The sequence below is a fragment of the Triticum urartu genome, chromosome 2 (genome assembly GCF_003073215.2).
Source record: "Triticum urartu cultivar G1812 chromosome 2, Tu2.1, whole genome shotgun sequence".
Lineage (NCBI taxonomy): Eukaryota > Viridiplantae > Streptophyta > Magnoliopsida > Poales > Poaceae > Triticum > Triticum urartu.
Genome location: NC_053023.1, coordinates 653133176 through 653146581, shown reverse-complemented (window position 1 = coordinate 653146581; position 13406 = coordinate 653133176). Strand labels below are relative to the sequence as shown.

The following is a 13406-nucleotide window of genomic DNA, read 5'->3' as shown; positions in this document are numbered from 1 at the left end:
TGACTAGCTCGTTAATTAAAGATGGTTATGTTTTCTAACCATAGACATGAGTTGTCATTTGATTAATGGGATCACATCATTAGGAGAGTGATGTGATTGACTTGACCCATTCCGTTAGCTTTGCACTTGATCGTTTAGTATGTTGCTATTGCTTTCTTCATGACTTATACATGTTCCTATGACTATGAGATTATGCAACTCCCGTTTACCGGAGGAACACTTTGTGTGCTACTGCTACCAAACGTCACAATGTATCTGGGTGATTATAAAGGTGCTCTACAGGTGTCTCCAAAGGTACTTGTTGGGTTGGTGTATTTCGAGATTAGGATTTGTCACTCCGATTGTCGGAGATGTATCTCTGGGCCCACTCGGTAATACACATCACTATAAGCCTTGCAAGCATTGTAACTAATGAGTTAGTTGCGGAATGATGTATTACGAAACGAGTAAAGAGACTTGCCGGTAACGAGATTGAACTAGGTATTGAGATACCGACGATCGTATCTCGGGCAAGTAACATACCGATGACAAAGGGAACAACGTATGTTGTTATGTGGTTTGACCGATAAAGATCTTCGTAGAATATGTAGGAGCCAATATGAGCATCCAGGTTCCACTGTTGGTTATTGACCGGAGACGTGTCTCGGTCATGTCTACATTGTTCTCGAACCCGTAGGGTCCGCACACTTAAAGTTCGGCGACGATCGGTATTATGAGTTTTAGTGTTTTGATGTACCGAAGGTAGTTCGGAGTCCCGGATATGATCACGGACATAATAAGGAGTCTCGAAATGGTCGAGACGTAAAGATCGATATATTGGACGACTATGTTTGGACACCAGAAGGGTTCCGGGAGGTTTCGGGCATATACCGGAGTATCGGGGGTTACCAGAACCCCCCGGGGAGTTAATTGGGCCTCATGGGCCCTAGTGGGAGAAGAGGAGGGGCGGCCAGGGCAGCCGCGCGCCCCCTCCCCTCTAGTCCGAATTGGACAAGGAGGGGGGCGGCACCCCCCTTTTTCCTTCTCTTCCTATCTCCCTTCCTTCCCTTCTCCTACTCCTACTTGGAAGGGGGGAGTCCTACTCCCGGTGGGAGTAGGACTCCTCATGGGGAGCGCCTAGGGAGGCCGGCCTCCTCCCCCTCCTCCACTCCTTTATATACGGGGAGGGGGCACCCCTTGGAGACACAACAATTGATCATTGATCTCTTAGCCGTGTGCGGTGCCCCCCTCCACCATAATCCACCTCGATAATATCGTAGTGGTGCTTAAGCGAAGCCCTGCGTCGGTAGCATCATCATCACTGTCATCATGCCGTAGTGCTGACGAAACTCTCCGGTGAAGCTCTGCTGGATCAGAGCTCGCGGGACGTCATCGAGTTGTACGTGTGCTGAACTCGGAGGCCGCGCGTTCGGTACTTGGATCGGTCGGATCGTGAAGACGTACGACTACATCAACCACGTTGTGCTAACGCTTCCGCTTTCGGTCTACGAGGGTACGTGGACACACTCTCCCCTCTCGTTGCTATGCATCACCATGATCCTGTGTGTACGTAGGAAAATTTTGAAATTACTACGTTCCCCAACAATCCGGCTCCACGTATTCCTTTTGTTCATGATATTGCTTCCAAATCTTCTCCCAGTACTTGTTCCTCTTTTGCACGGTGCCGCATATTGGATCCATTGTTGTGGCCAACCAAACTTTGACCAACAAGATATCCTCAATGTTGAGAATGTCAGACCTCTTGCATTTGTCGTCTTTGCCTTCTTCTTGATCGAATTGGGATTTTATGTTTTCCAACTTCAAATGAAGGGCAATTTGGATCACCTAATTCGTAGTCCATTTGGGTCAGACCTTGATTATCATTAATCATGTCCGACATGAACAACTCTAAATGATCATGGTTTGCAAGCATTCATCATGTCCAAAATTAGCGGTGTATGCAAAACAATGAATATGGCGTATTCAAAGTTGATCGAACATGAGGAACAAGAACATACCGAGTAGTATTGCATCTGGCCGTCAACAGGTCGTGGGCAGCCTGGGCGCTGCTGGTGCCTGTGTTTGTCCGCGCCTGAGTGAGCTACGGTGAGTGAGAGACGTCCACCAGCAACATCTGTGTGGCGCAAAGCTATTTGAAATGCCCCAATTGGCTGTCAGATCCTCCTCTGTCCCAACCTGGTCCGACGACGCAATCCTTGTCGGCGGCATGATGGGTGGGGTGCGGGCTTCAGGCCGCGGCGAGGGGGACAACTGCTTGTCCATGTCCGCATCCGCTCCATGCGATGCCACCGCTTCCTTCTCTCGTTGCCAGCGGCGCCAGTTTCTCCGGGTGATGTTCTCTGACTTGCACGACAAAGCCGAGGACGGACACGGGCTGTTGAGACGGACACAGCCTCTGTCGCAGCGGTCGGGTACGGGTTGGACGGCATCTAGGACGACGAATTGGAACCGACGGTGAGGATGGGGAGCAAGGGTGGCAGATGGCAAGGGCTCAGAGGCGGCAAAGGTTGGAGGAAGGGGGATGAGGGGGGAGTTTGGTGGTTTTGGTGCAATTTGTGGTGGCGTAGGGCTGTCGGGTTCGATATGGAGGACGCGCCCGGGCGCCCCCTTATCCGCCCTATTTTTGGTCTAGATATGAGGGGTGCCGGTCAGCCCGGGCATTTTGAGGCGCCCGTCCGGGTCGGGCTTTCTCGACCGGTCAGTGACCGGGGCGTCCGCCTGGGCGTTTGAGGCGGATTCGGGCCGCTCGGCTGCAGATCCCCTTAGGAGGACACTGCTATCTCTAGCCTACCAGAGTTCGAGTCCTAGACTTAGGGCCTGTTCGGCAACACTCCAGCTCCGAACTCCACGACCGGAGCGGCCGGAGCGTGCCAGACGCATCAGCTCTGCGAGTCTGTCGCGGAGAGCAGAGCGGCGCGCAGTGCAATTTCACAAAGCGGCATGACCCTCGCTCCTCGTTTCACCAGAAGTAGGATCTAATCGAAATTACAAAACGTGCCACCGCCAAGTGCCACCAATTAAACGGTACGAATCTATTCTCTCCAGCGTTAGCAGTTGGTGCTCCACTCGTGGATTTTCTTACCCACCCGAACAACCCATACTTGACTGTAATGCGCTGCCAGCCAACGTTCTCACGGAGCAAAGCCAGCCGAACACAGGCGCTCCATCGGGAGAGCGCTTCCTGCGGGGAGCGGAGCGGAGCGACATGTTTTTATGAAGTGGAGGTTTGCCGAACGGGCTCTTAACATTGGTCATTGCATTATTTCTGGATTTATTTCAGCCTTCCGGCGATGTTCGTTTAGTGGGTGGAGACGTTCTCGTCGACTACGAGACGCCTAGGGTGACTTCGTAAAGATCTTAAGATGTTATACTTGCTCGGTCTCTCGGGATGCTTATATGATGTGCGTGTGTGTGTGTTTATAGATGCGAATGTATGCTTGTATATGTGAACGGCTTCGACTGTACTGTATTTTAAAAAATTGATATGTTTAAGATTCTAGTAAAAAAAGTTAAATACTCCAGTAAATTATACTGTAAGATTTGATTTGATCTGGTTGATGGCCATTGGTATTTGGGAAGCTCTTGCGCAAAATGTCCTTCGATTGTTGACAAGCAGTTTATGGCAAAAAGCCCCTAAAAAAGGAAGTTTATATTGACAAAAAGAAAAGGAGGCAGTATAATTTTTTTCAGAGAAAAAAAAAAGGTGGGCACACAGGCACTGGGCTATTTCTGCTTTAGCGAAGAGCTCTCTAGGCCTAGCCAATTATAGACCGGTCCATAGTTGTGGAGCTGTCATGGGCCTGGCCCATTTGTCCCAGAGAAGCTCACAGCCGCACGGCAGGCACAGGGCGCGGTGGAGATTAGTCCCACCTCGCCCGCCCAGGCGAGCTGCCAGCGGAGGGATGCTATATAAGGAGCACCCGGGCGGCATGAGGAAAGCACGCAGCTGCGCGGTGAGCACAAAGCGAACTATTCTTTCGCCTTTTACTAAAGAATACCGTGTGCACGCCGCAAATAGCAGCATACGCTAATTTTTGAAGGGATCCTCCTACTGCTGGAGGGCCCCACAATTCTCAAACTCAAATTTTCACAAGAATGTCTTGCAGGATTTCTGCATCTGTATCTCTGAAGCGAAGTCTTCTTTCAGGCGGGCTGCTTGCACAATAGTGTGTTTGATTTTTACCGTTAATTCGCTCTTGATGCTTGTTTCATATAACGGTCTGTTTTAACTTCATCTGTTCCGGAATGATGTATTTAAGCAATAATCTTGATGCTTGATTTAACAGTTATCTCAGTCTTACTCTGTCTTGCTGCTCTTACAGAATGATGTGTTTCAGTCTTACATGTACCACTGCTGATGGCAAAAAAAAAATAAAAACTAGTTCTAGTCATGCCATGAAAGTTTTGGTATGTATGATTTTAGTCAAATCAAATCATAGCATTAGCATGGTAGAAACTTTTCTGATTACAGTATGAGTGCGCTACTATTCAGCACATTCGTCGCAGTTGAACAAAAAAGGAACCAGTACGATCATGAAATTTTAGCATCAAATTTGCAGGCTGAAATTGTGAGAAAGATGTCTTGGGGCAAACACAAATAAGCTTTTTATACATGATGAATGCACAAAATCTATGTACAGAGACTGCTAGGCTATAAAATCTACGAAGATGAACAATGGGCTAAGAATCTAAGATTGTTAGCTTGAATCTAAAGGGGTTCCCTACAGGATTTGCATGCTGTGCTCCATCCCACGGCTGCGCTGAAAACATGATTTTACTCCAGACTTGTTTCCTCGGCTAAGTTTCCAGATCCAGAAACCTGCGTAATAATGTGAACATTAGCGAGCCAACACGTGCACCGCGACTCAAAATCTAGTGAAATCTGAATGTGAGAACTACCTGAGCATGAGAGCAGCGGGTACTTATGTCTTCACCCGCCGGTGAGCTTGAGTTAAACAAACACCAATCGGCAACACTTCATCCAAGTATGTCAAGATGTAACCGAACAGATGGGACCAAAGTTAGTAGGAATGCTGTCAAACGGCTATCCACAGACCATGGACTAAACTTATTTATTGATGATCCCATTCACTTCACGGTACGCACACCGATGGTTCTGACTTTGAATTTATACCGAGGCAAGTCATCTTCCTCATCATCCTCGTCATCTTCACTCGAATCATCCTCAACTTTGTCCCATTTCGAGTAATCAAACCCTGAATGGCCCTTCGGTTTTTGGATGGTCCCCCGACACTCGGGTTTTGAAGGCAGACTGGGAGACACTTGAACCTTTGGAGCTTCCGTTAAAGGTTCCTTGTGATCAAGCTCTGAATGGCCCTTTGGTTTTTGTATGGTCCCCCCACCCTCGGGTTTTGAAGGCAGATTGGGAGGCACTTCAACCTTCAGAGCTTTTGTTACAGGTTTATTCTCAAGAATCACTTTTGCAGAAGGTTGATCAGACTTAACAACGACAGTCTCATTCTTTGTATTGTCTTTTGGTGGCAGATCTTCTTTGTCTTCTTCAGTATACAGGGACTCCTCTTCAGACTCTGGAATGGGGGCTAGCGACTTCAAAGTTCACAATCATGCAAGAGACAGGCAGTAAAACTTGGTCAGTCAACTCAAGAGATAGAATTGTTTGAGCATCCAAGAGCATAAAGAAGAGAGAAGTTGATACACTGATGTCAACTGCCAAAAATTTACATTCTAAACAACAAAGCCATGCTCTGTTCCTTAAATCTTGCTTTCGAATTATTGAAGGGATATCCTTGTACTTATATATACTTACATCTGATGGCACTGCATTTGAAGTAAAGCTTATGCAAGAAACTAGAACAGATTCAGTTAAAGAAGCATACCAGCTGTGTCTTCAGTCGAGCATGAAGATTCCTATATACTTCAGAGGATGGATTTATCTCAATTAGCCGGTTTACATCAAATAGAGCCGACTGGTAATCTTTTAGAGTGACAAGAGTCTGGGCACGTAGCATCAGAGCTCCAGCATGCTCGGTATCCAACTCGAGGACAGATGTGCACTCTTCTGCAGCCTATAAGATTATGATAAAAGAAGAAAATTCAGTGTTGCTAACCATGATGATAACATAGAAAAAAGTACAATAAATGATGTCAGGAGTACTTATTTCAGAGAAATACACAACCACTGTTGTTTTAGTCGCCTGCACACCATCTACTACAGTATGCTTCGTAACAGTGCACATTTCTCATGCACATATTAGATCATCAATGCAGATATACTTTTTTTTAGCCCAATACAGATATACTTGACTACTCAATGGAATTTCATTTTAACACCACAATAAATTTTCACCATAGAAACAGTCCATTCAATATCAAAACCCAGTCGGTCAGATGTATCAGTCAGGCTTCACAAAAGTGCTAGACGGTTCAGAGCCTGAGACACGGTTAAAAATTTCGCAAGTCCATGGTTCAAGCATTGTTCACTAGTCCATCGGAAATGCTATGTAGTATGTACACGTTCAGTTTTTATCTTCTGCACGTCTGCTAATTTTGGGAAAGCAACAACCAAAGCAAGGTATCACTTGGCCTGGCAGCTTAACCAATTCAGTCAAGGCAGTAAACTGGATTCTGATACCCCTTACAGCGCTAAATTTAGCAGCAGGTCAGCCAAATTTAGACACCACAACGGTAAACAGGGTACGATTCATGAGCTGTGCTGGCAAATCGTGGCCACAAAGATCATGATAAGAGAGCGATTCAAGCACCCTAAAGCCCACAGGTTCGCGGAAATCTCGAAACCCAGAGGGCTAAAGACCATACCTTCGCCCTAAACGACAACCCCAGGCGCCCGCCGCACCGAAATCTACCCAGAGTCAAATCAATCCAGGACAAGTGTAATCAGCAAAGGGAAGCCGGGGAACGACGAGACCTTGTGGAAGTCGTGGAGCTTGAGGTAGCAGGCGGCGCGGTTGCTGTGCAGGGCGATGCGCTGCGCGGGGCCCCGCGCCGCCGCCAGCGCCGCCGAGTAGAGCTCGAGCGCCTCCCGGTGGCGGCCGCCCCGGTAGAGCTCGTGCGCCCTCTCCACCGCCTCCGCCCCCGCCATCCTCACGGTACGATCTGGGGCCGAGCGAGCCGGAGCTTGATTGATTTGGGGGAGGGGAGGGGAGGTCGTGGAATTTGGGGGGATACTAACGAGGGGAATCGAGAATGACCTGTTGTCGGGCGCTGGGGAGATTTGAAGGCGTTTGAATGTGCACGGATGATAGCGGGTTGTCGGGCGCGGCCGCGAGGAACACGGCCGAGATTGTCTCGCCCTTTACTCTTTCCGCGAATTGACGGAATTGCCCCTCGTCCAGAACCTCGATCTTTCCGAGTCCTCCACAGCTGGGAGCCCGTGTTGTGGTTGTAGCTTGTGGTAGGTGCCTAGGTGGTTGGTCTGAGGAAATGGAAAAGAATTGTGGGTGCGTATGATCTTAGCAGTACTGTTTTGACAATCTGAGTGAAATCATTTTTTTTCAAGTTTTGTAAAATTAGAAGAAAAAATATACATACAAAGACCGGAATTGTTATCTGGCTGACATTCTCTGGGAGGGGGATGACAAAACGAACACATTTTGATGACAGTTTTAGTTGCGACGCGAGATCAAACAACGACAGTTTTTAGAAAAATGTATATTTCTCTGAAGAAATTGTCAGTAAAAAAAAAGTTTCAAATGCCATCCCTCCTAGCAAACGTTCACTGCGTATTGGAATCCATAAAAAATGGGTAGCAACTTATCCGTCTTAGTTTTCGTACGAAAGTATGATGCCTTGGCGGTTCCAGTTCAAAGCTTCCCCAATTGTCGAGATTTTATTTTGACCATCAGTTAGACCAATATTCAGTGAGTTATATGACACAAAAGTTATACCGCTGAACATTTTTCAAATATGAATTCATTGGATAATTTTTGTGACACGTAACTCACATTTAATTCATGAGTTGTACAAACATCACAAATTGAGTCACACAGGTACTACAAAACAACTGTGTAACTTGTGTTCACATTTGATTTTTCACATAATGCAAATGAACGTATATTCTCACAACAATGATGCGGATAGGTTTCTACTTACGTGTACGATCATAATGTAATTTTTCTAAGTTTTATAAAACGAGATCGTATGTATTCAGGTTATGAAAATCCACACCCGGTCAGTATGTACTTCCTCTGTACACTAATGTAAGACGTTTTTATAGTTCAAGTCTCTTTTTTTCATACAGAGGTATTGCTATGGAAGGGGGCGTTACGTTATTGTTTTGGGACATTTTCAAATACTGGTCGTTGCCCTTCTACAAGAGAAGTTATTTTTAATATCAGAGAATTGACCTTATACATGTTGAATTTGCAATTCCCATGTACACCTATAATGGTGTCGGAAAGTGCTACCCAGAGAATGGGCATATGGATAGCAAAAGTCAAACTTTTTAAGTTTTGAAAATTAAGAATCCTTTTTTCTTTGTCGATGTAAAGGATTGATAGAAACTTAACATCTACTATCTTTTTGTAAAGAACATGGATATAAAATGATTGGCACAAAATTACAAGATGATTCTCGCATAACAAATTATGTAACTTACAATGTAGGTTGTATGCCAAAAATAATTCTGTAAATTTTAACAACTCAGAAATGGTGTGTTTTTTTATCAATATTTTGACAAGAGGGGTTTAGGCAAAAAAAAATGTTCCCAGTATTGGCTGGGTTTTTTCATAATTTTTTTCTAAAATATATAGGCAATTTGTAAGCTAAAGTTTTGTAAAAGCATTTTATGCACTCGTGTTCTAATTATGGAATATTTGCCTTATACCAATTTTTTTTGTCTGGAGCCAGATGCTTACTTAAAAGGGGCCAAAATAGGCATATCAGGCGAGGTGTTTTCCTCCATGCTCTCGCGACCAAGGCGAACTGGCAGGCGGCCGATCTATCCACCTCATGGGCGTTGACTTTGGGACCCCTTTTCTATGTCTGTCGCTCCGACGATGGGAGAGGGCCGAGACCCCATGGTTTCGGTCCATTAGCGGTACGAGTACGGATAACTTAGGGTTTGTCTCCAATTATCGACTCCAACGAGATGATGGTGGCGTGGTTGGCATGAAAGAAACTCTCACTGTCTTCCCCACACTCTTGTGGCGATTCTTACCGCCATGAGGCTTGCGGGGAATTGTGTGGTCCTCGCGGAGGTAGCGGCCGCCAGCGCTTCATTGTCGAGATGGTCTCTTGAGCTACCATCCACCTCTAAGTCTTTCGGTGGGATGGAATCACAGACCTCTGACGTGGATTTTCGTCGTCTCCTTGGGACAACGAGCTTAGGGTTTCTCATCGTGCGGACATGTCGACAAGTTCTTGTGTCAGATGATTCAGACCGATTCAAGGGTTTGACAATAGCACATGCGCGGTCTCTAGGTGCACATGCATGAAACTTTTCAATTGTCGTCAACAAGATCAAACTGGACCCGGCTGGGTGCAACGAGAGCACCGCGTCATCGGTTTGTTCTGGTGGTGACATCGTTCATTCTATAGTCCGGCCTCAATGTTTTTTTATTATATGTGGTTGCTTATAAGATAATAAGGGGTTTTCTGCAAATTGGAGCAGAGAAGTGGGCTATCTCTACTTCTATAAAAATCTGAGTTGGTGATGATGGTGTGCCTGCCATCTTTCACCAATAGCCGTCGGATCTAGATCTGACGCATACAAAACAAACTGCTACAGTTTTGCAAAAAGATGCCCGCACATGTTTCCATATTTACAAACAACTCATTGTCTCTCACAATCAACCTTATCTCTTCCCCACCACATCCAAAAGGCCATGGAACAATCTGGTGTGATGACTGCTGCCGACGCCGTCCACCCCCAATCTTGTTGTTCCATGCAATGCACGGGCATCTTACTAGTTGTTGCATAAATGTCACAACTTACCTCACAGCCGTTAGATGCAGATTTAATGGTCAGAAATGACGGATGACAGACACATCATCATCACTAACTGAGCCTTTTATAGGAGTAAAGATAAGAGGAGATCTCTTTGTTTTTTTGTACACTACCTTCATTTAACAATGCAGTGCGCCCATGCTTCTCAAGATTCAAGTTTGACCGTAAATTGAACCAACGTGACCGACTGCGTCGGGAGCAAAAATTATGCCAGTGAATTCATATTTTTTATATGAATTCAGTGATATGATTTTTGCTCCCGTCACAATCAGTCTCGTTGATCAAATTTACAGTCAAATTTAGATATCGAAAAACGCAGGAGCACTACATTGTGGAATGAAAGGAGTATATGCTTAGTCCTAAAAGGCCTGCACGTGCGTGGATTGTGTAATGCAATATGAGACGCAAGACACTTACGCTCCTACAAAATCATTAGAGACGAGAAAGGGAGCCGATCGAGGAAAGGAAAGAAAGTAAGCGTGACGAACGAGACGCACCCACGAAGGCAGAAAAAAAGTCAGCGGAACACGGCACTGATCGATATGTCCAGCGAGGGATACGACGGCACGAAACACCTGTACTCACTCGTACCAACCATGTGGTTCCATGCGTGACGCACGGGCAAATTCTACGGGGGTTGGTGGTTGTTGCGCTAGGCGGCGGCTACGGCTACGGCCACGGCCACGCACTTTGCTCGGACCTCCCTCGCGCCGCATGATAAGAAAATAGGCAGTTTTTTGATTAAATTAATTCATGAATAAATCATGAGCATGATATGGACAACATTAATAACACACTGATTACGATCTAACAAAGCATGTACTATGCATATAGTAGAAACATCTACGCATATCGCTAGTACTGCTACAACAAAAAGAAACACGAGAGGGATAAACGATGTATACCCTCCAATCGGCCACGCGGCGGTGGTGGCGGTGGCAGCAGCCGCGGCATCCTCGGCGGCCTTCTTGTCGGCCTCGACCTTCTCAGCGGCGGCACGGTCGGCGTCGGTCGACATGGTGATGACGAAGGTGATGCGGACGTAGATGAACAGAAGCGAGCAGTCGCGTAGTCGCTACCCAAAAACCTAATCGCCCCTCTCCTCTACAGGATCCGGAGAGGCAGGGTTTCGGAGGCCTGCTCTCCCGTCAACCGTGTACGCGGTGAACGGGACGGAGTCGCCGGCGGCAGCAGCAGCAGAGGAACGACGTGGGCGTGGAGGCGGAGATGCGTTCTGTTTCGTGTCGGTTGGGATGTGCGGCCGCGCCGATGTCTCAGATCGTGGCCCTACCTGTCAAAGACTCGTCGTTCCTGACCGGCAAAAAGAAGTGCATAGGAGTGAGCTCGGCTCGGCTCAATCCCGCAACCCACGGCGCGGCGCGGCGAGGCGAGCGGAGGAGGAGTGCGCGAGGGCCTCATCTATTCTTAAGCTCCAATAGCATGAGGGAGAGAATCCCTTATAAACCACTGCAACTCTCCTTTCACTTCCGGGGTGAGACTAAACTTCCCACCACCTTGTCATGCCACCTACATGGGCCCTTTGAGATTAAATCTGAAATTGTCATATGGGCTCTAGGCCCATCTCATATTTCAACAATCCCCCACCAGATCTCAGGGGCCCAGTTTGTCCTTTGTTCCAAACGCTGTTTTGATATACCAGCATCTTAGTGGAGACCGATTAAGGTTGAGCTCCACCTAGATCAAGTAGTTACACTCCTTCACAACTGAACAATGGACTATGCCTTGAATTGTCAGTTTGGCGTCAAGAAGTTTCACCACAAGTCTTACTGATACGAGGCTGCCGAAGGCCGACCCCTCGGGTGGAGCATATTAGTCACACTCCTGGCCTGTTCATGAGCTTGCTAGAGATCATCCCAATCACATAGACTGTGACCAGCAGTCGGGCTCATATAGGCGTGTTTCTCCAAAGATTGCTCTGTAGGATAGCATCTTGCTTATGCATATAAGCCTTGAAACACATTAAGACAGTAGTCATCCTTCCATATAGTTTCCGAGAGTATTGCATCTCCAACGGAGTGGGTTAGTAAAGTTACTCTCCTCAGTTCACCGCTGGCTTGTTTTCCCAGGTCCTATTCACGGGATCTCCGATCACATAGGTTGGGTTACTACCATGGCAACTCATGTGGGTCTCATACCCATCTCCCTTGATGCGCTATCTATCACAACACGTGATAGCCCTTTAGTAAAGACATCTGCCAGATTCTTAGCCGTTTGAATATAATCCAATGCTATCACTCCGGAGTTCCTCAATTTTCTGACAGCTTTCAATCTCATTCTTATGTGTTTGTTGGACTTCATGTTGTCCTTTGAACTCTTCACCTTGACAATAACTGTTTGATTGTCGCAGTTCATAAGGATGGCCGGAACCGGCTTCTCAACCACTGGCAAGTCCATCAACAAATCTCGAAGCCATTCTGCTTCGCCACCCGATGTGTCTAATGCTGTTAATTCTGCTTCCATTGTCGATCTTGTTAAGATCGTTTGCTTGCAAGACTTCCAGGAAACAGCACCATCTTCAAGAGTAAACATATACCCAGTTATGGCCTTCATCTCATCAGCATCAGAGATCCAATTCGCATCACTATACCCTTCAAGTACCGACGGGTATCTGGTATAGTGAAGTCCATAGTTCATAGTACCTTTCAGATAACGCATAACTCTCTCAAGAGCACGCCAATGTACATCGCCCGGTTTGAAAACAAATCGGCTCAGTTTGCTAATAGCAAATGCGATGTCAGGCCTCGTTGCGCTCGCTAGATACTGGAGTGAACCAACAATTTGAGAGTATCTCAATTGATCTATAGTTGTGCCTTTAGACTTTCGAATCAGCACACTAGAATCATATGGTGTTTGAGATGGTTTGCAGTCCGAATATCCAAAGCGACTCAGCACCTTCTCAACATAATGGGATTGTAGAAGTGTAATCCCACCCTCATCATCTCTCAATAGCTTGATGTTCAAGATAACATCAGCCACTCCAAGGTCCTTCATCTCAAAGTTCTGAGATAGGAAAGACTTAACCTACTCGATCAACTTGAGATTAGTCCCAAATATCAGTATGTCATCAACATACAAACACAGAATAACTCCTTCGCCCCCACCATAGGGATAGTATACACATTTGTCGGCCTCATTAACAACAAAGCCAACAGATGTCAACGTTTCATTAAACTTATCATGCCATTACTTAGGCGTTTGTCTCAGGCCATACAAAGATTTCACCAACTTACACACCTTTCCTTCCTGACCATCCATCACAAAGCCATCAGGCTGTTGCATAAAGATTTCCTCCTTTAGCTCTCCATTCAGGAAAGCTGTCTTAACATCCATCTGATGAATGAGAAGACCATGCGAGGCCGCCAACAAGAGTAATACTCGAATGGTGGTCAGTCTGGCCACAGGTGAATAAGTGTCGAAGAAATCTTCTTCTTCTTTCTGG

The 13406-nt window shown here is 46.4% G+C and overlaps 1 protein-coding gene and 1 non-coding gene across 2 annotated transcripts; one reads left to right on the top strand and one right to left on the bottom strand.

The window, feature by feature from the left end:
• The first annotated feature begins 3944 nt into the window (after positions 1–3944).
• LOC125541996 lies at positions 3945–4063 on the top strand. Its single transcript, XR_007297782.1, has one exon. It is a non-coding gene; the product is annotated as a U5 spliceosomal RNA (small nuclear RNA).
• A 463-nt stretch (positions 4064–4526) lies between these two features.
• LOC125539455 (protein unc-45 homolog A) lies at positions 4527–7257 on the bottom strand. Its single transcript, XM_048702911.1, has 4 exons — positions 6908–7257; positions 5859–6047; positions 4900–5568; positions 4527–4819 (listed from the first exon to the last, which is right to left on the bottom strand). Exons 1-3 carry the CDS (start codon positions 7079–7081, stop codon positions 5089–5091), a joined length of 843 nt encoding a protein of 280 aa, XP_048558868.1. The 5' UTR covers positions 7082–7257; the 3' UTR covers positions 4527–4819; positions 4900–5088.
• Between the last annotated feature and the right edge of the window lie 6149 nt (positions 7258–13406).